The sequence below is a fragment of the Stegodyphus dumicola genome, chromosome 2 (assembly GCF_044657685.1).
Source record: "Stegodyphus dumicola isolate Sdum_Otavi_A_Nest chromosome 2, ASM4465768v1".
NCBI lineage: Eukaryota > Metazoa > Arthropoda > Arachnida > Araneae > Eresidae > Stegodyphus > Stegodyphus dumicola.
Window position 1 is genome coordinate 175158197 of NC_140769.1, and position 26943 is coordinate 175185139.

The 26943-nt window shown below is 33.1% G+C and overlaps 1 protein-coding gene across 1 annotated transcript in view; it reads right to left on the reverse strand.

The window, feature by feature from the left end:
- Positions 1 to 26214: 26214 nt before the first annotated feature.
- The window catches only part of LOC118187122 (pancreatic triacylglycerol lipase-like), a 28278-nt gene continuing 27549 nt past the window's right edge, over positions 26215 to 26943 (reverse strand). The window contains exon 6 of the mRNA XM_035357319.2: positions 26215 to 26641. Within this exon, the coding sequence (XP_035213210.1) occupies positions 26304 to 26641 (338 nt within the window). The 3' untranslated portion in view covers positions 26215 to 26303. The remainder of the gene's footprint in view (positions 26642 to 26943) is intronic.

Consider the following 26943-nt stretch of genomic DNA (forward strand, 5'->3'; position numbering starts at 1 on the left):
AGGGATAAATAGATAAACAGATAGACAGAATGAAAGATAAATGTGTAAAGTAACTAGGATAGTATGAATGAAGTACATAAGCAGATACTTAGAAAGTAGAAAAACAAATAGCTAAACAGCTAGGTTGGTAAAATTAGTCCGTAGGAAGGTAGAGATAAACTAGTAAAAAATATTTTTAAATACGTACTTTTCAGCAACAGAAAACGTTTTCAAAATATTTACTGTATATATTTCTGAAACGATTTATACTTTTTCTAGATGAACTTTAACTTCTCTCATCTTTCAGTATGCAATACTCTGTATATAACTCAAGCATATTTCACTTAAGTAGTCCCACATAATAAAGCAGACCTATTCATTCTTTGTGTTAGAAATTTTGTGTAAACTTTTATAAGAACTTCAGCATGAATAATTTGCAAATTTTCTGTAATTAAAATCCACATAGCGTTTATTTTGAGCAACAAAGGTAAATTTATTTTAGCTCTTGTAAAGTGTGAAAAATATTTTCTAATGATTTTTAAATAATTTAGTAGGCATAAAAGTAAAATATCTGTTATTAAAATTTCTTTACAAAATACTTTCGTAATTTTAAAATAATTCATTATTGTTTACATTGTAGCCAAATGCCGTACAATTGTAAAAAAACTGTACCTTCTGTTATAGTGCAAAAAGCCTCAACTATTACAAAGTGGTTGAGAAACTTACTGGAAGGATTTGATTTCTAGCCGTCAGCCAAGTGTTACGAAATAACTGTCTCAATAAGAGCAGCTATTATTATACTTTAATTAGCATTTCCTAACCTCTGGCTTAAATATGAATCCTAAATTATTAATTATTCACTTAAAAAACTTTATTATGAAAAACAAATCACTTTAGATATCTTTTAGGTTATTTCATTATACTATTCGCAATTCTTAAACTGTTCTACAAGGAGTAGAGCCTTGTCGCTCAGGTACCCTGGTGTACTAAACACAAATCCACGACCATCTATTGAAATCGTAAAATTCAATGGATAGTTGAGGCAACATAGTGCTTATGCAATGTTATTTATACAAGATATATTGGTTATTTATCGCCAGTTGATTTCTTTAGTAAAACCGACATGTAATATGTGATAAGGAAGGACAACTTTCATTGAAATTTGTGAATGTTTTTTCGATTAAGTAAACTCAGAAGTGGAGATTAATGGAGAGAATGAATGCAGAAGATGATGACAAGTTCTCGTTAACTCTGTCGTCATTTTGAAAGTCTCACGAATCATTACGCAAACATAAGTAGTAGTATGTAACATAAACAATTAATTTCATTTTTTAAAAGCTTAAATTTCCATCTTACATTTTTAGCAAAGCTATATTAGTTAATTAAGAAATATGAAATAGAGAAACAAAAATATGCCTCATGCTTTCTTGCGCTCCCAAACCATTACTCGAGTAAGCATTTACAACTTTTAAAACCGTAAAAACAAATGTCTGCGATGTTATCGTAGTGCCTTGATTTCTGTGTGTTTTTAATTTTTACAATGACATTTTCTATGACGATGTTTTAAAATTGCTAAGTTTTCTCCTTGGTTTCTTTTCTTCCGCGATATTTTGCACCGATGCTTTCGCTTTGCTTTGTTTTCTCCCAGGACATATTCGTCCACGATGTTCATGGTGCGATGGTTTCCTATGTAAGCAATTATTTTATACACTTAAAATGAAAACATATTTTGTAAAAATACTTTTTTAAATATTTTTATTTGAGACTTGAGAATTCGATCTTTTATTCCTTCCGATCTGCTTATATTTCTTGCATAACAAGCTTATGTGTCTCGGTACATACTTTGCAAGTGTTATAATGAATTCCTTTCTTATCGTATTCACAAGCTTGCGATTTGTTGGTCAAATGTTTTCATGTATTTAATTTAACTGAGTGTCTTGCCGAACTTTATTCTCAATAAGGTACTGGTGTTCATTATATATAACAATATAAATGCTGAACTTCTAAAGTAAATTTTGTAATTTTAAATTTCTATCACGCATCGTTGATTGAAAATCCTAATTCAACGGTATCTATTTCTTATGTAATAGTTTATTTCGAAAGTTTCGTAAATGGCGTTACTGCATATGTTTTACAAAAATGCGAGTTTCTCTTCTTTGAACTACGCAAAGTGTCTGCATATTTTTGTAAGTGCGCACAGATAATGCAGTCGAGCTAGGAGTCACTTGACTTTTGCCGCACTTAAAGCAAGATGACTTTCTCTTGTCAATTTTCTCGACAAAATAATTGAAACTACAGGAATATATTATGAAAATTTCCAATGCAAATATCAAATATCAGTCATTGTGAAGATTTCGCTGTCTGGTTGAAAGACTTCGAAAAGAATACAAGTACTTGTTGAATACTCGAATACTCAGAGTTTAATTTGCGCCGGAGCTCACCGCAGCCGAGCTCCAGTACTTCTTAGTTTTTGGAATAAATCCTAATTCTATCCGGAGCGCACCGGAGCCCTAAATAAGAAGGCTCCCGCACTTCGTTATAGTAACTGAAGAATTTTTTGGTAGAAATTTGATCTCAAAAATTTTATTTTTAGTAATAACATTATATCAAAAATTGTTTGTTAAATTTTAATTTATCTCTTTATAGTTTGTTAAATCTTAATTTTAATTATTTAATTATTTTAATAATTAAATGTTTAATTTTTGATTACTTTAATCATTGATTATTTAATTGTTTTAACAATTAATTATTTAACTGTTAATGATTTGATTAGTCATTTTATTTATTCTTGTTTCCCTTTCCTGACGGTCTTCCATAGGGCTCTTGCACTTCAAATTTTAGAAATTAAGCCATGTGAATACTTCAAAACAAATGCAAAGCAAAATGTAAACAACAGCTTTCAAATATTCAAAGTCACAATAGTAGTAGAAGCCCCACTGATCTGTACCCGAAACTCCTTCTTCAGTTACGATACCAGTGTACACTTAAGAGATATACAAACCGGCTCATGAAAAAGGAAATGTTCCACGATTTTCGCTAAATTTACTACAGCACTTGGGTAATTATAGCAAATAGCTAATAAATCAAAGCTAATTTTTCAGTTATCTTTAACTAAGAATTAACTTTTGAACCATAATCAGATTTCTATTAGTGTCATTTTGTAATGCGATGCGGATAGTTGGATAATGATAAATAATGCCAATTGTCTTATCAAATTTGCACTCTTTATCATTTGCTTTTAACCTACGTCTTATAACAACCAGAATACATTACCAGAGAAGTCATTATATTACACGATAATTTCAGTTGTTCGTAAAAGTTTTACAAATTAACCGAAAAATGCGATATCATTTGTCTTACTCACATAATGAGACTTAAAAGAAAACATTTGACTTTGACCGTATGTAATTGTGTATGCTATTTTTAGTAATTTTCTATCTGCTAGAAAACAAACAGAAGGATGAGCGAAAATTTTTTACTAAACATAAGTGATCTTACAATTCTTGCTAAGAATCCTTTCAAGGTAACTTACGTAGCATTATGTAATTTAATTTCAAATTTTTGTTTGATTTGCAATCCCGACCAATATTCAGGTCAGAGTTAATACTGATATGATATCCCGTCGTTAGTCCATATCTAAAATGATATTGATTTTTAGGCCAGTGAAAAGATAAAAAAAGAAGTTTCTACACTTCCTCTTGAACCTTACTTGCACGTTATACTGTAAAGGTCATTACATTCTACTCCCTATCGTATTGTAATCTTCGTTTCCTTGTAAGCCCATTAAACGTTTGTATGAGCTATTGGATAACACTTTTACTTCTATATTTCGTCTTCACCTAACACATTTGAATAAGACTGGAAGTGTAGCGCTTCCACAAAGTTCTGTACGTCCACAACAGTCTCGACGATACTATTTTAATTACTTCGAAGTTTAACTTTGCCCAAAATTTCAGCGTTTTTCAAAATGAGCTGGCTAAATTCCTTTTAGGAGCCCTACTACTATATATGGTAAAACTGGGTATTAAACTTGCAAGATAGTAATTGTCCTTGAATTTGAAACAATGTAAACTTAAAATGTTATTATTTGTACTTCTTTGAACCGGTATTTCTCACTAAAGAGATTACAGAATATTTATAAATTTCCTAAAAATTAAGGTATTAATGATTTTTCTGAAGAGTTTCACATATATTTAAATCATTTGTTAGATAAAACTGCAGTGGATATCGCTGTGCAGTAATAACGACTTATGTAATTAAGAAATTTGACTTCAAAATTAGTTTATTCATTTCAAGAGAAAAATTATTGCCTCGAACATTTGTTGAATTTTCAAGTATTCAATAAACCGAAAGTTAAATAAAATTATTTTTCTGATGATTTCATGCAGCTTGGAATCTTCTCGAGCTGCTTAAACAGCTGAACATCTGCGTAGCATGAAAACTATAAGTATCCAACATACACTGGTGTGCAAAAATTAAGGACGAGACGGTTTTTTTCAATATAACTTTGTACAAAAGCTTTCCAAATCAACACATTTAATACCGTAAGATCCCCAATACGTAAGAACATGAGTAATGTAAGCAACACTTACTAAAAGAGAAATCAGAGGGATAAAAAGAAGCTTTATTGAAAAAGTAGCATGGAGCGCAATGCGACTGAAGGCCGAAACATCCCTGTGATGGGTGTCCAGCAAGAAACATCCGGTCTTTACTAGGGGATATGATCTCCCCTGACTGCTAGGCAGGTTTCACAGCGTCTGCCCATGCTGAGAATGAGGGTGTCAATGAGTTGTTGAGGCATTGCTGCCCATTCGTCTTGCAGCGCCAATCGAAGCTCCGGAATCGTTGCTGGTGGTAAGGTACGAGCTGCCAAGCGTCTGCCTAGAAAATCCCATACATGCTCGATAGGATTGAGATCCGGAGATCGTGCCGGCCAATCCCTATGTTCAATATCCTCACTCTCTAAGAGCTGTTCGGCAGCTATTGTGTGATGACATGGTGCATTGTCGTCCATGAAAAGGAACTGCGGACCCATAGCGCCTCTAAAAAGACGCACATATGGAAGAAGAATCTCGGTACAATAACGGGTCCCGTTGACTGAACCTGCGTCGAAGATGTGAAGGTCTGTACGACTGCCAAGCATGATACCTCCCCAAACAAGAACACCGCCACCTCCATACCTGTCCCTTTCAATGATATTCGAGGGATGATTGCGGCTTCCCCGCTCTCTCCAGATGAGTATGCGATGAGAATCGCTGCTCAGACTGAATCTGCTCTCCTCTGTAAAGAGCACTCGTCCCCATTCATTGTCTCTCCAATTCCTGTGCTCCCGGCACCACAGAGAACGCCTTCTCCGATGGGCAGGCGTTAGAGGTACACACCGTACAGGGCGTCGTGCAAACAGACCACCACCGTGCAGTCTTCTGGCCACGGTAAAACGCGATATCGGTCGTCCAGTTGCCTGTGTAGTGTGTCTAGCGATTTCTCCCACTGTCTGCTGCCTGTTTCTTCTGGCCTGTAAAACAATAAACCGGTCTTCTGCGGGTGTGGTTCCTCGTGGACGACCACTACTAAACCCCCGGATAGCTGTTCCTGTAGTTTGAAATTGTCTCCAAAGTCGTGAAACGATGCTGTGAGCAATTCCGAACTCTGCAGCCACACTTGTCACACTGCGGCCTTCCTCCAACTTCCCAATGATTCGACCTCGGGTAAAAGCATCCAGATGTCGTCTAACAGATTGATTATTCGCCATTTCTCGCTGAGGCAGCAACTCGGTGTGACTTTAATTTCTGCTATACGGCGTGCAATCTCTTTGCCAGAAATACTGATCTTACACCGACAACATGCTTTATACTACTCAGACACTCCCCCATTACGTCTACCTGCATATCTGCGCATGTGCTACCGTACATCACCTTACTTAATCTCCTGATTGGTCTTTCTGTCCGCTCTGCCTCTTCGTTCAGCTGATATGCTAATTTTTCGACTTCGTCCCTAATTTTTGCACACCAGTGTATTGTGGCAGTATACTACTATTCTATTTTCCTCGTACTCTACAAGGAACTAACACCTGAAATGTAAAAAAGACGTCTTATCCTAAAAGCAATATTATCCAATGCGTTTTTGTTAGACTCAGGCCGAATGAGCACACCGGCCACTTCATACGCTTCATTCTGTATACCCAAAGCCAATTTTCCACAAGATGAAGTCTATAACACAGGCATTATATCCATGAAATAAACGTATAATCGATAGCTTCAACAAGATCTAAGGTTAAAGAATTTCATTTCGGTGGCGTTTACCCATCAGATTGTATATTGTACCCATTGTGTATTGATACCCATTGTATCAGAATTCTGAATGATATACTGTTACGTACTAACGGTCTAATTAGTTTTGCCCAAACCAACAGTCCCCCACCTCGACTCGTTTAGCACTCGTTTAAAAAACTGGAGTTTCTTCTTGAATGCTTTCTTTTCTTATTTTTTTTTTTTATTTGGGAATATGTGTCTCGCTATGTTCCTTTTGGTGCTACGTTTCCCGCTGTGTGCTGCGTGGTGCAAAATGAGTGGTATATTCATCGATGTAACGATTACTTTGTTACAAACAGAATCTTGACTTCATCTGTGGTGAGAAATTGATGTCCATTTGCATTATTTAACTGCATTTTTCGTATATCCAAATCATTTGTTAGTGGACAAAAAAGTGGACTTTACAAGAAAGTAGCGTTTTTCTTTTTTTATATTTCGATAGGCTGATATGCACAGAAAACGACCGCAGACTTCTATTGTTACTCGTAGGTGAGCTTTGCAGCTTTCTGGAACCAAGTTGAGGAACGCCAGAGAATCATAAGGGAATTCTCTGTCGCAGTAAAGCTGTTTCAACCAACTGCGACAAACAAATTTTCTTGTAAACTGAGATGCTTAGATATTACTTCAACTCTTTCTGCAAAACGAACACCATTAAACTTGATATGGTGGGACACAAAAGACATATTGCGGAGTTTCCAATCCAATCAATCTATTCTGGAATTCTAACAATTACGTATTTGGGCATCAACGGTGCTGTTTTGCATAAAAAAATATTCTTCTAATATCTGGGAAGCTTCAAATCGCATTTAGTAGATTATAATCCGATTTGCTAGGTGAGCATACCTGTTGCGAAAACGGGTGATCATTTAGTTTTTTAACAGTGTATCTCTGTCCACAGCTGCCATGCATACTAAATTAATGCTTCAATGGCGTTGCATTATTTTGTTGAGTAGCCATTTAAAATATACAGTTATTTTACTATTCTTTTGTATTTGCGGCAACCATAAATTACAGTGGTAGAGCTACAAATTATAATTTAGAATTTTATCGTAAACTGAAATGCATTTATTAGCACGATAGAATTCAGAAATGTATTTTAAATAAAAATGTGGAAAATATTGCATCTTTTGCTGTGTAAAACTCTTGTTTTCCACATTCATATAATCCGACTTATTTAGTTAGGGCTTTAAATTTAGCTTATGTCATAGCAAATATGCCAAATTTCTACTTAATAATTTAACTATTATACAGTTGGAATAATTATGATACGAATTTGGTTGCATATACATATTAATTAAATAGAATTATTTATAGTTGCTTATCATTGTATCAGATAACAATGAAAGAAATGATTTTTGATACCTTAGGGGAACCCTTTTATTATACATTGATTACAAAAACTTAAAGAAAAGCAAATGTTTTATTTGATAAGTACTAATTAAATTTTATCGAGTTTGTTATTTCATGTATGTGACAATTCCTTTGCTTCATTCCGCTTAATTGGAAATATTTTTTATGTTATAGAATGTCAGCATTATGAAATTTCATTAAATAATTCATGAATTTCATAAATTTTTTCAAGCATTTCTTCATTTATAGAGTACTATTATATACTTGAAAGTATGGTTTTTTGAAGCTTGTTTAAATTCCAATAAGTACTGTGTTTATATTCTTTTTCTTTATTAATATAAAGTCATTACAACCTTCATGTTATTGTAATCTTGATTTCTGTATTTTGTTCCAAAAGATAACCTCAGGTGTGGCTATTTTACTGGTAGTTTTAAAGTACACTGCGGAAAAAAAAGGGAGACCGTTCTATATCACCGAGGTTCTACTAGGCTAATTGACAAAATTCAAATTGTGTTTTTCATGTCTCAAAAGCACTACATAGGGTGTAAATGAGATTTATACACAGTATTGTTCTAATATAGGTAGTTTGACACAAAATCGGACTTTTTTATCGTGGCGAATTATTTTTCAGTTTATGCCAAGAATAATTCCCTTGGCGAAGTTCTTAATTTATAACAAATTATTTTTCTTCCCCTTTTTTCATTGTACACGAGCGGAAAAACGATCATCTTCCATACTTTCAAATAATTTTAACAAAGTGCGTAAACCAAATTTGGCGTTATTTTCGCTTATAAAAAATATGCCAAATTTCAAAACACGCGAATATGTAAATTCAAGTATATCTTAGGAAATTTTGAATAAAAGAAACTCTAATTTTTTGCAGGTATACTTAGAGTTACATCTGCTTTAAGATGATGGTAAAACTTTTACTGGTTATAACTCAAAATATTTTTTGAAAAATTTATAAAAATGATTTAAAAATACAAATTTTAAAAATAAATCATAAAAAATGGATGGTTTTTATTTGCAGTGAACCTAAATTCCGAATTCTGGAAGAAGGAATCAAGTAAATTTAATAAAAAAAATATTAATAAATATATATCAAATTCAGTTAACATGGAGAAACTAAAATTAGGAGAGCGAATTCGTTAAAAATTACGATTTTTCCAAAACTTGGTATTTTGGCATAATTTGAGTCGTAGAATCGAAATATGGAAAAAAATTGGCATTTCATTTCAGAAAAAGTGTGATTTTGTGTCAAGATACCTATATTAGAACAAAGCTATACATAAATCGAATGCATATCTAAGCCGCGATTTCGAGACACGAAAAACGCAAGTTGAATTTCGTCAATCGCCCCAACACGCAGGAGAATGGAAGATATAGAACTGTCTCATTTTCCCCCGCAGTGTACGTTAATTGATCTTAGCTGCCAAATCGATTTTGTCATTAAGGCGCTTGACTTCTGATTTCTTTCGTGTTTTCTGCTATATTGATGTATTTGAAAAGCCATGACGCATTTTTCTTCAAAGATCCTTTATTTATATAAAGAACAAGGATCAGTCTTTAGTATATTGCCTGCTTTGTTCGATGCATTTTAATGAGCTTCGTCGCAATTCCTCATTAACAAAAGCCGCGCTTTAAACTAGCTTCGTTGACGAGAAGATAAACAAGGTGAACAAGACTGATTTACGGCCTCATCTGAATTGAATGTTATTCCACGAAAAAAATTTTGAATAGAGCAGAACAAGTGAAAGTCTGAAGGCACAAATTCGGGGCGGGTATTTCATGCGTGGCAACACTTTTGCCCTAAACTCTAATAATTTTTTTCAGGTTACCAGCCTTGTGAATGGTCTCGTGTTATTAGGATAGAATGCAGTTTCCATACGATTAATAAGCTCTGGAAATTTCAGGAAAATGGATTTCTTGAAACTTAAATAAACTCGAATTCGGCGACAGCGAACATTCGAACTGATTTGTTGGATCGTTGATAGGAGCTTGGAACACAGAAGTTTGATCGCTGAACAAAATTACTGGAGTTTGAATTAAAAGTGTTGCCAGGCGTGCGTCTCAAACATACTCATCTGATCTTGTGTCTTCAGACTTCTTTCACTTACCTCAGCATTTCTTTCGCTGTATAATATTCAATTCAGATGAGTCCATATATCAGCACCCTATTCAACGTTTAACAGTTAAAGCTACATTCTTTTGTGAATAAGAAATTACGAAGCCCGTTAAATCAAAGCATTTAGCTATCAAACAGAACGCGCAATATACTATTGATTGATCATTGTTCTTTATATAAGCAAACGGCTTTTGAAGAACATAGAAAAAATGCGTTATGACTTTTCAGATAGTGAGTTTTTCTGAAGATTGTTAATTGATTACTGAGAAATATGTCGTCGCCGAGGGGACCGGCTAAGCCATTTTAAATAAATTTTGATTTCGTGAAGGAATGTGACTCGAAGACTCGAATAAAATAGTTTGTACCTTTAAACCAATTTATTTTAGAGAAGTATGGATTTTAATATTTTTGAAGTTAAGTGGTACAAGAGCCAATTTTAATTTATTTGAACATAATATTTTTAATATAATTGAATAATCCAAAGCATATCTTTTCTAATTTTTAGTTTTCTTGAAAGAATGGAAGTGAGAAATGGAGAGCAATAAGGAAAAGTATCTTCGGTGTCCAGGTAGACTTTCAACGATTTCTCGTTTCTAAAGCCACGTCCATCAACGTCAGCATAAAATCCCATCCGTATGCATGCGGTGGTAGTGCATGCCCCACAATCATTGTAAATGTATGCATCCCAGCTGTAACAAATTAAGGAATCGAATCTGCAGTCTGGTTCATTTAAACTTGCAATGAAGTATTCATAGGCTCTGGCATGGCTACAGGATAAAACTCCCGTGTTTATCTCGGCTGAAATAAACAAACATGATATTTAAACCACTTACGTAATTCAACAATAAAACACCTCATAATAGAAATCTCACTTGATATATTATTATTAATTTCCTCGAATCTCATGTCTTTTTACAGATTATCAGTATTATTGCTCTTGCCAATAATGTCTAACACATATTATAATTTTAATTACTACAGGATCTTTTATGTTAATTAACTAGTTATTTTATGTTTTAAATAACTGTCATTTTCCCTTCCGTTTTCACACCAGAATGCAGATTTAGTTTGCGTCAGTCTTCGTCATTGCTTTACAATTTACGACAGCTGAATTTTAATCCGGTTAAATTTCAAGCCACCTTCGCGTTAAACTAATCTGTTTATACTTTTGCTACTAGTTAATTTGAATTTAAATTTCACACTTAAACTTACTGCTACTCTTAAGTTACATCGTCACAAGGAGCTGGCTGAGATATAAGCACAAAGTGTGCTTTCTGTTTCTATTAGTTTTGAATTAAGGGTCTTTTTCACCCTTCTCAAGTTCCATTGCCAACAATAGTCTAACTAAAGTATGTCAAAGCTGATATATATATATATATATATATTCGTATTTGCTTAAAATTATAGATGCTTTTATGGAAGCGTTTTCATAAAATAACTGAATTATTAATCTTTCTTTTACAGCGCATGTGCTACCGTACATCACCTTACTTAATCTCCTGATTGGTCTTTCTGTCCGCTCTGCCTCTTCGTTCAGCTGATATGCTAATTTTTCGACTTCGTCCCTAATTTTTGCACACCAGTGTATTGTGGCAGTATACTACTATTCTATTTTCCTCGTACTCTACAAGGAACTAACACCTGAAATGTAAAAAAGACGTCTTATCCTAAAAGCAATATTATCCAATGCGTTTTTGTTAGACTCAGGCCGAATGAGCACACCGGCCACTTCATACGCTTCATTCTGTATACCCAAAGCCAATTTTCCACAAGATGAAGTCTATAACACAGGCATTATATCCATGAAATAAACGTATAATCGATAGCTTCAACAAGATCTAAGGTTAAAGAATTTCATTTCGGTGGCGTTTACCCATCAGATTGTATATTGTACCCATTGTGTATTGATACCCATTGTATCAGAATTCTGAATGATATACTGTTACGTACTAACGGTCTAATTAGTTTTGCCCAAACCAACAGTCCCCCACCTCGACTCGTTTAGCACTCGTTTAAAAAACTGGAGTTTCTTCTTGAATGCTTTCTTTTCTTATTTTTTTTTTTTTTTATTTGGGAATATGTGTCTCGCTATGTTCCTTTTGGTGCTACGTTTCCCGCTGTGTGCTGCGTGGTGCAAAATGAGTGGTATATTCATCGATGTAACGATTACTTTGTTACAAACAGAATCTTGACTTCATCTGTGGTGAGAAATTGATGTCCATTTGCATTATTTAACTGCATTTTTCGTATATCCAAATCATTTGTTAGTGGACAAAAAAGTGGACTTTACAAGAAAGTAGCGTTTTTCTTTTTTTATATTTCGATAGGCTGATATGCACAGAAAACGACCGCAGACTTCTATTGTTACTCGTAGGTGAGCTTTGCAGCTTTCTGGAACCAAGTTGAGGAACGCCAGAGAATCATAAGGGAATTCTCTGTCGCAGTAAAGCTGTTTCAACCAACTGCGACAAACAAATTTTCTTGTAAACTGAGATGCTTAGATATTACTTCAACTCTTTCTGCAAAACGAACACCATTAAACTTGATATGGTGGGACACAAAAGACATATTGCGGAGTTTCCAATCCAATCAATCTATTCTGGAATTCTAACAATTACGTATTTGGGCATCAACGGTGCTGTTTTGCATAAAAAAATATTCTTCTAATATCTGGGAAGCTTCAAATCGCATTTAGTAGATTATAATCCGATTTGCTAGGTGAGCATACCTGTTGCGAAAACGGGTGATCATTTAGTTTTTTAACAGTGTATCTCTGTCCACAGCTGCCATGCATACTAAATTAATGCTTCAATGGCGTTGCATTATTTTGTTGAGTAGCCATTTAAAATATACAGTTATTTTACTATTCTTTTGTATTTGCGGCAACCATAAATTACAGTGGTAGAGCTACAAATTATAATTTAGAATTTTATCGTAAACTGAAATGCATTTATTAGCACGATAGAATTCAGAAATGTATTTTAAATAAAAATGTGGAAAATATTGCATCTTTTGCTGTGTAAAACTCTTGTTTTCCACATTCATATAATCCGACTTATTTAGTTAGGGCTTTAAATTTAGCTTATGTCATAGCAAATATGCCAAATTTCTACTTAATAATTTAACTATTATACAGTTGGAATAATTATGATACGAATTTGGTTGCATATACATATTAATTAAATAGAATTATTTATAGTTGCTTATCATTGTATCAGATAACAATGAAAGAAATGATTTTTGATACCTTAGGGGAACCCTTTTATTATACATTGATTACAAAAACTTAAAGAAAAGCAAATGTTTTATTTGATAAGTACTAATTAAATTTTATCGAGTTTGTTATTTCATGTATGTGACAATTCCTTTGCTTCATTCCGCTTAATTGGAAATATTTTTTATGTTATAGAATGTCAGCATTATGAAATTTCATTAAATAATTCATGAATTTCATAAATTTTTTCAAGCATTTCTTCATTTATAGAGTACTATTATATACTTGAAAGTATGGTTTTTTGAAGCTTGTTTAAATTCCAATAAGTACTGTGTTTATATTCTTTTTCTTTATTAATATAAAGTCATTACAACCTTCATGTTATTGTAATCTTGATTTCTGTATTTTGTTCCAAAAGATAACCTCAGGTGTGGCTATTTTACTGGTAGTTTTAAAGTACACTGCGGAAAAAAAAGGGAGACCGTTCTATATCACCGAGGTTCTACTAGGCTAATTGACAAAATTCAAATTGTGTTTTTCATGTCTCAAAAGCACTACATAGGGTGTAAATGAGATTTATACACAGTATTGTTCTAATATAGGTAGTTTGACACAAAATCGGACTTTTTTATCGTGGCGAATTATTTTTCAGTTTATGCCAAGAATAATTCCCTTGGCGAAGTTCTTAATTTATAACAAATTATTTTTCTTCCCCTTTTTTCATTGTACACGAGCGGAAAAACGATCATCTTCCATACTTTCAAATAATTTTAACAAAGTGCGTAAACCAAATTTGGCGTTATTTTCGCTTATAAAAAATATGCCAAATTTCAAAACACGCGAATATGTAAATTCAAGTATATCTTAGGAAATTTTGAATAAAAGAAACTCTAATTTTTTGCAGGTATACTTAGAGTTACATCTGCTTTAAGATGATGGTAAAACTTTTACTGGTTATAACTCAAAATATTTTTTGAAAAATTTATAAAAATGATTTAAAAATACAAATTTTAAAAATAAATCATAAAAAATGGATGGTTTTTATTTGCAGTGAACCTAAATTCCGAATTCTGGAAGAAGGAATCAAGTAAATTTAATAAAAAAAATATTAATAAATATATATCAAATTCAGTTAACATGGAGAAACTAAAATTAGGAGAGCGAATTCGTTAAAAATTACGATTTTTCCAAAACTTGGTATTTTGGCATAATTTGAGTCGTAGAATCGAAATATGGAAAAAAATTGGCATTTCATTTCAGAAAAAGTGTGATTTTGTGTCAAGATACCTATATTAGAACAAAGCTATACATAAATCGAATGCATATCTAAGCCGCGATTTCGAGACACGAAAAACGCAAGTTGAATTTCGTCAATCGCCCCAACACGCAGGAGAATGGAAGATATAGAACTGTCTCATTTTCCCCCGCAGTGTACGTTAATTGATCTTAGCTGCCAAATCGATTTTGTCATTAAGGCGCTTGACTTCTGATTTCTTTCGTGTTTTCTGCTATATTGATGTATTTGAAAAGCCATGACGCATTTTTCTTCAAAGATCCTTTATTTATATAAAGAACAAGGATCAGTCTTTAGTATATTGCCTGCTTTGTTCGATGCATTTTAATGAGCTTCGTCGCAATTCCTCATTAACAAAAGCCGCGCTTTAAACTAGCTTCGTTGACGAGAAGATAAACAAGGTGAACAAGACTGATTTACGGCCTCATCTGAATTGAATGTTATTCCACGAAAAAAATTTTGAATAGAGCAGAACAAGTGAAAGTCTGAAGGCACAAATTCGGGGCGGGTATTTCATGCGTGGCAACACTTTTGCCCTAAACTCTAATAATTTTTTTCAGGTTACCAGCCTTGTGAATGGTCTCGTGTTATTAGGATAGAATGCAGTTTCCATACGATTAATAAGCTCTGGAAATTTCAGGAAAATGGATTTCTTGAAACTTAAATAAACTCGAATTCGGCGACAGCGAACATTCGAACTGATTTGTTGGATCGTTGATAGGAGCTTGGAACACAGAAGTTTGATCGCTGAACAAAATTACTGGAGTTTGAATTAAAAGTGTTGCCAGGCGTGCGTCTCAAACATACTCATCTGATCTTGTGTCTTCAGACTTCTTTCACTTACCTCAGCATTTCTTTCGCTGTATAATATTCAATTCAGATGAGTCCATATATCAGCACCCTATTCAACGTTTAACAGTTAAAGCTACATTCTTTTGTGAATAAGAAATTACGAAGCCCGTTAAATCAAAGCATTTAGCTATCAAACAGAACGCGCAATATACTATTGATTGATCATTGTTCTTTATATAAGCAAACGGCTTTTGAAGAACATAGAAAAAATGCGTTATGACTTTTCAGATAGTGAGTTTTTCTGAAGATTGTTAATTGATTACTGAGAAATATGTCGTCGCCGAGGGGACCGGCTAAGCCATTTTAAATAAATTTTGATTTCGTGAAGGAATGTGACTCGAAGACTCGAATAAAATAGTTTGTACCTTTAAACCAATTTATTTTAGAGAAGTATGGATTTTAATATTTTTGAAGTTAAGTGGTACAAGAGCCAATTTTAATTTATTTGAACATAATATTTTTAATATAATTGAATAATCCAAAGCATATCTTTTCTAATTTTTAGTTTTCTTGAAAGAATGGAAGTGAGAAATGGAGAGCAATAAGGAAAAGTATCTTCGGTGTCCAGGTAGACTTTCAACGATTTCTCGTTTCTAAAGCCACGTCCATCAACGTCAGCATAAAATCCCATCCGTATGCATGCGGTGGTAGTGCATGCCCCACAATCATTGTAAATGTATGCATCCCAGCTGTAACAAATTAAGGAATCGAATCTGCAGTCTGGTTCATTTAAACTTGCAATGAAGTATTCATAGGCTCTGGCATGGCTACAGGATAAAACTCCCGTGTTTATCTCGGCTGAAATAAACAAACATGATATTTAAACCACTTACGTAATTCAACAATAAAACACCTCATAATAGAAATCTCACTTGATATATTATTATTAATTTCCTCGAATCTCATGTCTTTTTACAGATTATCAGTATTATTGCTCTTGCCAATAATGTCTAACACATATTATAATTTTAATTACTACAGGATCTTTTATGTTAATTAACTAGTTATTTTATGTTTTAAATAACTGTCATTTTCCCTTCCGTTTTCACACCAGAATGCAGATTTAGTTTGCGTCAGTCTTCGTCATTGCTTTACAATTTACGACAGCTGAATTTTAATCCGGTTAAATTTCAAGCCACCTTCGCGTTAAACTAATCTGTTTATACTTTTGCTACTAGTTAATTTGAATTTAAATTTCACACTTAAACTTACTGCTACTCTTAAGTTACATCGTCACAAGGAGCTGGCTGAGATATAAGCACAAAGTGTGCTTTCTGTTTCTATTAGTTTTGAATTAAGGGTCTTTTTCACCCTTCTCAAGTTCCATTGCCAACAATAGTCTAACTAAAGTATGTCAAAGCTGATATATATATATATATATATATTCGTATTTGCTTAAAATTATAGATGCTTTTATGGAAGCGTTTTCATAAAATAACTGAATTATTAATCTTTCTTTTACAGCGCATGTGCTACCGTACATCACCTTACTTAATCTCCTGATTGGTCTTTCTGTCCGCTCTGCCTCTTCGTTCAGCTGATATGCTAATTTTTCGACTTCGTCCCTAATTTTTGCACACCAGTGTATTGTGGCAGTATACTACTATTCTATTTTCCTCGTACTCTACAAGGAACTAACACCTGAAATGTAAAAAAGACGTCTTATCCTAAAAGCAATATTATCCAATGCGTTTTTGTTAGACTCAGGCCGAATGAGCACACCGGCCACTTCATACGCTTCATTCTGTATACCCAAAGCCAATTTTCCACAAGATGAAGTCTATAACACAGGCATTATATCCATGAAATAAACGTATAATCGATAGCTTCAACAAGATCTAAGGTTAAAGAATTTCATTTCGGTGGCGTTTACCCATCAGATTGTATATTGTACCCATTGTGTATTGATACCCATTGTATCAGAATTCTGAATGATATACTGTTACGTACTAACGGTCTAATTAGTTTTGCCCAAACCAACAGTCCCCCACCTCGACTCGTTTAGCACTCGTTTAAAAAACTGGAGTTTCTTCTTGAATGCTTTCTTTTCTTATTTTTTTTTTTTTATTTGGGAATATGTGTCTCGCTATGTTCCTTTTGGTGCTACGTTTCCCGCTGTGTGCTGCGTGGTGCAAAATGAGTGGTATATTCATCGATGTAACGATTACTTTGTTACAAACAGAATCTTGACTTCATCTGTGGTGAGAAATTGATGTCCATTTGCATTATTTAACTGCATTTTTCGTATATCCAAATCATTTGTTAGTGGACAAAAAAGTGGACTTTACAAGAAAGTAGCGTTTTTCTTTTTTTATATTTCGATAGGCTGATATGCACAGAAAACGACCGCAGACTTCTATTGTTACTCGTAGGTGAGCTTTGCAGCTTTCTGGAACCAAGTTGAGGAACGCCAGAGAATCATAAGGGAATTCTCTGTCGCAGTAAAGCTGTTTCAACCAACTGCGACAAACAAATTTTCTTGTAAACTGAGATGCTTAGATATTACTTCAACTCTTTCTGCAAAACGAACACCATTAAACTTGATATGGTGGGACACAAAAGACATATTGCGGAGTTTCCAATCCAATCAATCTATTCTGGAATTCTAACAATTACGTATTTGGGCATCAACGGTGCTGTTTTGCATAAAAAAATATTCTTCTAATATCTGGGAAGCTTCAAATCGCATTTAGTAGATTATAATCCGATTTGCTAGGTGAGCATACCTGTTGCGAAAACGGGTGATCATTTAGTTTTTTAACAGTGTATCTCTGTCCACAGCTGCCATGCATACTAAATTAATGCTTCAATGGCGTTGCATTATTTTGTTGAGTAGCCATTTAAAATATACAGTTATTTTACTATTCTTTTGTATTTGCGGCAACCATAAATTACAGTGGTAGAGCTACAAATTATAATTTAGAATTTTATCGTAAACTGAAATGCATTTATTAGCACGATAGAATTCAGAAATGTATTTTAAATAAAAATGTGGAAAATATTGCATCTTTTGCTGTGTAAAACTCTTGTTTTCCACATTCATATAATCCGACTTATTTAGTTAGGGCTTTAAATTTAGCTTATGTCATAGCAAATATGCCAAATTTCTACTTAATAATTTAACTATTATACAGTTGGAATAATTATGATACGAATTTGGTTGCATATACATATTAATTAAATAGAATTATTTATAGTTGCTTATCATTGTATCAGATAACAATGAAAGAAATGATTTTTGATACCTTAGGGGAACCCTTTTATTATACATTGATTACAAAAACTTAAAGAAAAGCAAATGTTTTATTTGATAAGTACTAATTAAATTTTATCGAGTTTGTTATTTCATGTATGTGACAATTCCTTTGCTTCATTCCGCTTAATTGGAAATATTTTTTATGTTATAGAATGTCAGCATTATGAAATTTCATTAAATAATTCATGAATTTCATAAATTTTTTCAAGCATTTCTTCATTTATAGAGTACTATTATATACTTGAAAGTATGGTTTTTTGAAGCTTGTTTAAATTCCAATAAGTACTGTGTTTATATTCTTTTTCTTTATTAATATAAAGTCATTACAACCTTCATGTTATTGTAATCTTGATTTCTGTATTTTGTTCCAAAAGATAACCTCAGGTGTGGCTATTTTACTGGTAGTTTTAAAGTACACTGCGGAAAAAAAAGGGAGACCGTTCTATATCACCGAGGTTCTACTAGGCTAATTGACAAAATTCAAATTGTGTTTTTCATGTCTCAAAAGCACTACATAGGGTGTAAATGAGATTTATACACAGTATTGTTCTAATATAGGTAGTTTGACACAAAATCGGACTTTTTTATCGTGGCGAATTATTTTTCAGTTTATGCCAAGAATAATTCCCTTGGCGAAGTTCTTAATTTATAACAAATTATTTTTCTTCCCCTTTTTTCATTGTACACGAGCGGAAAAACGATCATCTTCCATACTTTCAAATAATTTTAACAAAGTGCGTAAACCAAATTTGGCGTTATTTTCGCTTATAAAAAATATGCCAAATTTCAAAACACGCGAATATGTAAATTCAAGTATATCTTAGGAAATTTTGAATAAAAGAAACTCTAATTTTTTGCAGGTATACTTAGAGTTACATCTGCTTTAAGATGATGGTAAAACTTTTACTGGTTATAACTCAAAATATTTTTTGAAAAATTTATAAAAATGATTTAAAAATACAAATTTTAAAAATAAATCATAAAAAATGGATGGTTTTTATTTGCAGTGAACCTAAATTCCGAATTCTGGAAGAAGGAATCAAGTAAATTTAATAAAAAAAATATTAATAAATATATATCAAATTCAGTTAACATGGAGAAACTAAAATTAGGAGAGCGAATTCGTTAAAAATTACGATTTTTCCAAAACTTGGTATTTTGGCATAATTTGAGTCGTAGAATCGAAATATGGAAAAAAATTGGCATTTCATTTCAGAAAAAGTGTGATTTTGTGTCAAGATACCTATATTAGAACAAAGCTATACATAAATCGAATGCATATCTAAGCCGCGATTTCGAGACACGAAAAACGCAAGTTGAATTTCGTCAATCGCCCCAACACGCAGGAGAATGGAAGATATAGAACTGTCTCATTTTCCCCCGCAGTGTACGTTAATTGATCTTAGCTGCCAAATCGATTTTGTCATTAAGGCGCTTGACTTCTGATTTCTTTCGTGTTTTCTGCTATATTGATGTATTTGAAAAGCCATGACGCATTTTTCTTCAAAGATCCTTTATTTATATAAAGAACAAGGATCAGTCTTTAGTATATTGCCTGCTTTGTTCGATGCATTTTAATGAGCTTCGTCGCAATTCCTCATTAACAAAAGCCGCGCTTTAAACTAGCTTCGTTGACGAGAAGATAAACAAGGTGAACAAGACTGATTTACGGCCTCATCTGAATTGAATGTTATTCCACGAAAAAAATTTTGAATAGAGCAGAACAAGTGAAAGTCTGAAGGCACAAATTCGGGGCGGGTATTTCATGCGTGGCAACACTTTTGCCCTAAACTCTAATAATTTTTTTCAGGTTACCAGCCTTGTGAATGGTCTCGTGTTATTAGGATAGAATGCAGTTTCCATACGATTAATAAGCTCTGGAAATTTCAGGAAAATGGATTTCTTGAAACTTAAATAAACTCGAATTCGGCGACAGCGAACATTCGAACTGATTTGTTGGATCGTTGATAGGAGCTTGGAACACAGAAGTTTGATCGCTGAACAAAATTACTGGAGTTTGAATTAAAAGTGTTGCCAGGCGTGCGTCTCAAACATACTCATCTGATCTTGTGTCTTCAGACTTCTTTCACTTACCTCAGCATTTCTTTCGCTGTATAATATTCAATTCAGATGAGTCCATATATCAGCACCCTATTCAACGTTTAACAGTTAAAGCTACATTCTTTTGTGAATAAGAAATTACGAAGCCCGTTAAATCAAAGCATTTAGCTATCAAACAGAACGCGCAATATACTATTGATTGATCATTGTTCTTTATATAAGCAAACGGCTTTTGAAGAACATAGAAAAAATGCGTTATGACTTTTCAGATAGTGAGTTTTTCTGAAGATTGTTAATTGATTACTGAGAAATATGTCGTCGCCGAGGGGACCGGCTAAGCCATTTTAAATAAATTTTGATTTCGTGAAGGAATGTGACTCGAAGACTCGAATAAAATAGTTTGTACCTTTAAACCAATTTATTTTAGAGAAGTATGGATTTTAATATTTTTGAAGTTAAGTGGTACAAGAGCCAATTTTAATTTATTTGAACATAATATTTTTAATATAATTGAATAATCCAAAGCATATCTTTTCTAATTTTTAGTTTTCTTGAAAGAATGGAAGTGAGAAATGGAGAGCAATAAGGAAAAGTATCTTCGGTGTCCAGGTAGACTTTCAACGATTTCTCGTTTCTAAAGCCACGTCCATCAACGTCAGCATAAAATCCCATCCGTATGCATGCGGTGGTAGTGCATGCCCCACAATCATTGTAAATGTATGCATCCCAGCTGTAACAAATTAAGGAATCGAATCTGCAGTCTGGTTCATTTAAACTTGCAATGAAGTATTCATAGGCTCTGGCATGGCTACAGGATAAAACTCCCGTGTTTATCTCGGCTGAAATAAACAAACATGATATTTAAACCACTTACGTAATTCAACAATAAAACACCTCATAATAGAAATCTCACTTGATATATTATTATTAATTTCCTCGAATCTCATGTCTTTTTACAGATTATCAGTATTATTGCTCTTGCCAATAATGTCTAACACATATTATAATTTTAATTACTACAGGATCTTTTATGTTAATTAACTAGTTATTTTATGTTTTAAATAACTGTCATTTTCCCTTCCGTTTTCACACCAGAATGCAGATTTAGTTTGCGTCAGTCTTCGTCATTGCTTTACAATTTACGACAGCTGAATTTTAATCCGGTTAAATTTCAAGCCACCTTCGCGTTAAACTAATCTGTTTATACTTTTGCTACTAGTTAATTTGAATTTAAATTTCACACTTAAACTTACTGCTACTCTTAAGTTACATCGTCACAAGGAGCTGGCTGAGATATAAGCACAAAGTGTGCTTTCTGTTTCTATTAGTTTTGAATTAAGGGTCTTTTTCACCCTTCTCAAGTTCTATTGCCAACAATAGTCTAACTAAAGTATGTCAAAGCTGATATATATATATATATATATATTCGTATTTGCTTAAAATTATAGATGCTTTTATGGAAGCGTTTTCATAAAATAACTGAATTATTAATCTTTCTTTTACAGCGCATGTGCTACCGTACATCACCTTACTTAATCTCCTGATTGGTCTTTCTGTCCGCTCTGCCTCTTCGTTCAGCTGATATGCTAATTTTTCGACTTCGTCCCTAATTTTTGCACACCAGTGTATTGTGGCAGTATACTACTATTCTATTTTCCTCGTACTCTACAAGGAACTAACACCTGAAATGTAAAAAAGACGTCTTATCCTAAAAGCAATATTATCCAATGCGTTTTTGTTAGACTCAGGCCGAATGAGCACACCGGCCACTTCATACGCTTCATTCTGTATACCCAAAGCCAATTTTCCACAAGATGAAGTCTATAACACAGGCATTATATCCATGAAATAAACGTATAATCGATAGCTTCAACAAGATCTAAGGTTAAAGAATTTCATTTCGGTGGCGTTTACCCATCAGATTGTATATTGTACCCATTGTGTATTGATACCCATTGTATCAGAATTCTGAATGATATACTGTTACGTACTAACGGTCTAATTAGTTTTGCCCAAACCAACAGTCCCCCACCTCGACTCGTTTAGCACTCGTTTAAAAAACTGGAGTTTCTTCTTGAATGCTTTCTTTTCTTATTTTTTTTTTTTTTTATTTGGGAATATGTGTCTCGCTATGTTCCTTTTGGTGCTACGTTTCCCGCTGTGTGCTGCGTGGTGCAAAATGAGTGGTATATTCATCGATGTAACGATTACTTTGTTACAAACAGAATCTTGACTTCATCTGTGGTGAGAAATTGATGTCCATTTGCATTATTTAACTGCATTTTTCGTATATCCAAATCATTTGTTAGTGGACAAAAAAGTGGACTTTACAAGAAAGTAGCGTTTTTCTTTTTTTATATTTCGATAGGCTGATATGCACAGAAAACGACCGCAGACTTCTATTGTTACTCGTAGGTGAGCTTTGCAGCTTTCTGGAACCAAGTTGAGGAACGCCAGAGAATCATAAGGGAATTCTCTGTCGCAGTAAAGCTGTTTCAACCAACTGCGACAAACAAATTTTCTTGTAAACTGAGATGCTTAGATATTACTTCAACTCTTTCTGCAAAACGAACACCATTAAACTTGATATGGTGGGACACAAAAGACATATTGCGGAGTTTCCAATCCAATCAATCTATTCTGGAATTCTAACAATTACGTATTTGGGCATCAACGGTGCTGTTTTGCATAAAAAAATATTCTTCTAATATCTGGGAAGCTTCAAATCGCATTTAGTAGATTATAATCCGATTTGCTAGGTGAGCATACCTGTTGCGAAAACGGGTGATCATTTAGTTTTTTAACAGTGTATCTCTGTCCACAGCTGCCATGCATACTAAATTAATGCTTCAATGGCGTTGCATTATTTTGTTGAGTAGCCATTTAAAATATACAGTTATTTTACTATTCTTTTGTATTTGCGGCAACCATAAATTACAGTGGTAGAGCTACAAATTATAATTTAGAATTTTATCGTAAACTGAAATGCATTTATTAGCACGATAGAATTCAGAAATGTATTTTAAATAAAAATGTGGAAAATATTGCATCTTTTGCTGTGTAAAACTCTTGTTTTCCACATTCATATAATCCGACTTATTTAGTTAGGGCTTTAAATTTAGCTTATGTCATAGCAAATATGCCAAATTTCTACTTAATAATTTAACTATTATACAGTTGGAATAATTATGATACGAATTTGGTTGCATATACATATTAATTAAATAGAATTATTTATAGTTGCTTATCATTGTATCAGATAACAATGAAAGAAATGATTTTTGATACCTTAGGGGAACCCTTTTATTATACATTGATTACAAAAACTTAAAGAAAAGCAAATGTTTTATTTGATAAGTACTAATTAAATTTTATCGAGTTTGTTATTTCATGTATGTGACAATTCCTTTGCTTCATTCCGCTTAATTGGAAATATTTTTTATGTTATAGAATGTCAGCATTATGAAATTTCATTAAATAATTCATGAATTTCATAAATTTTTTCAAGCATTTCTTCATTTATAGAGTACTATTATATACTTGAAAGTATGGTTTTTTGAAGCTTGTTTAAATTCCAATAAGTACTGTGTTTATATTCTTTTTCTTTATTAATATAAAGTCATTACAACCTTCATGTTATTGTAATCTTGATTTCTGTATTTTGTTCCAAAAGATAACCTCAGGTGTGGCTATTTTACTGGTAGTTTTAAAGTACACTGCGGAAAAAAAAGGGAGACCGTTCTATATCACCGAGGTTCTACTAGGCTAATTGACAAAATTCAAATTGTGTTTTTCATGTCTCAAAAGCACTACATAGGGTGTAAATGAGATTTATACACAGTATTGTTCTAATATAGGTAGTTTGACACAAAATCGGACTTTTTTATCGTGGCGAATTATTTTTCAGTTTATGCCAAGAATAATTCCCTTGGCGAAGTTCTTAATTTATAACAAATTATTTTTCTTCCCCTTTTTTCATTGTACACGAGCGGAAAAACGATCATCTTCCATACTTTCAAATAATTTTAACAAAGTGCGTAAACCAAATTTGGCGTTATTTTCGCTTATAAAAAATATGCCAAATTTCAAAACACGCGAATATGTAAATTCAAGTATATCTTAGGAAATTTTGAATAAAAGAAACTCTAATTTTTTGCAGGTATACTTAGAGTTACATCTGCTTTAAGATGATGGTAAAACTTTTACTGGTTATAACTCAAAATATTTTTTGAAAAATTTATAAAAATGATTTAAAAATACAAATTTTAAAAATAAATCATAAAAAATGGATGGTTTTTATTTGCAGTGAACCTAAATTCCGAATTCTGGAAGAAGGAATCAAGTAAATTTAATAAAAAAAATATTAATAAATATATATCAAATTCAGTTAACATGGAGAAACTAAAATTAGGAGAGCGAATTCGTTAAAAATTACGATTTTTCCAAAACTTGGTATTTTGGCATAATTTGAGTCGTAGAATCGAAATATGGAAAAAAATTGGCATTTCATTTCAGAAAAAGTGTGATTTTGTGTCAAGATACCTATATTAGAACAAAGCTATACATAAATCGAATGCATATCTAAGCCGCGATTTCGAGACACGAAAAACGCAAGTTGAATTTCGTCAATCGCCCCAACACGCAGGAGAATGGAAGATATAGAACTGTCTCATTTTCCCCCGCAGTGTACGTTAATTGATCTTAGCTGCCAAATCGATTTTGTCATTAAGGCGCTTGACTTCTGATTTCTTTCGTGTTTTCTGCTATATTGATGTATTTGAAAAGCCATGACGCATTTTTCTTCAAAGATCCTTTATTTATATAAAGAACAAGGATCAGTCTTTAGTATATTGCCTGCTTTGTTCGATGCATTTTAATGAGCTTCGTCGCAATTCCTCATTAACAAAAGCCGCGCTTTAAACTAGCTTCGTTGACGAGAAGATAAACAAGGTGAACAAGACTGATTTACGGCCTCATCTGAATTGAATGTTATTCCACGAAAAAAATTTTGAATAGAGCAGAACAAGTGAAAGTCTGAAGGCACAAATTCGGGGCGGGTATTTCATGCGTGGCAACACTTTTGCCCTAAACTCTAATAATTTTTTTCAGGTTACCAGCCTTGTGAATGGTCTCGTGTTATTAGGATAGAATGCAGTTTCCATACGATTAATAAGCTCTGGAAATTTCAGGAAAATGGATTTCTTGAAACTTAAATAAACTCGAATTCGGCGACAGCGAACATTCGAACTGATTTGTTGGATCGTTGATAGGAGCTTGGAACACAGAAGTTTGATCGCTGAACAAAATTACTGGAGTTTGAATTAAAAGTGTTGCCAGGCGTGCGTCTCAAACATACTCATCTGATCTTGTGTCTTCAGACTTCTTTCACTTACCTCAGCATTTCTTTCGCTGTATAATATTCAATTCAGATGAGTCCATATATCAGCACCCTATTCAACGTTTAACAGTTAAAGCTACATTCTTTTGTGAATAAGAAATTACGAAGCCCGTTAAATCAAAGCATTTAGCTATCAAACAGAACGCGCAATATACTATTGATTGATCATTGTTCTTTATATAAGCAAACGGCTTTTGAAGAACATAGAAAAAATGCGTTATGACTTTTCAGATAGTGAGTTTTTCTGAAGATTGTTAATTGATTACTGAGAAATATGTCGTCGCCGAGGGGACCGGCTAAGCCATTTTAAATAAATTTTGATTTCGTGAAGGAATGTGACTCGAAGACTCGAATAAAATAGTTTGTACCTTTAAACCAATTTATTTTAGAGAAGTATGGATTTTAATATTTTTGAAGTTAAGTGGTACAAGAGCCAATTTTAATTTATTTGAACATAATATTTTTAATATAATTGAATAATCCAAAGCATATCTTTTCTAATTTTTAGTTTTCTTGAAAGAATGGAAGTGAGAAATGGAGAGCAATAAGGAAAAGTATCTTCGGTGTCCAGGTAGACTTTCAACGATTTCTCGTTTCTAAAGCCACGTCCATCAACGTCAGCATAAAATCCCATCCGTATGCATGCGGTGGTAGTGCATGCCCCACAATCATTGTAAATGTATGCATCCCAGCTGTAACAAATTAAGGAATCGAATCTGCAGTCTGGTTCATTTAAACTTGCAATGAAGTATTCATAGGCTCTGGCATGGCTACAGGATAAAACTCCCGTGTTTATCTCGGCTGAAATAAACAAACATGATATTTAAACCACTTACGTAATTCAACAATAAAACACCTCATAATAGAAATCTCACTTGATATATTATTATTAATTTCCTCGAATCTCATGTCTTTTTACAGATTATCAGTATTATTGCTCTTGCCAATAATGTCTAACACATATTATAATTTTAATTACTACAGGATCTTTTATGTTAATTAACTAGTTATTTTATGTTTTAAATAACTGTCATTTTCCCTTCCGTTTTCACACCAGAATGCAGATTTAGTTTGCGTCAGTCTTCGTCATTGCTTTACAATTT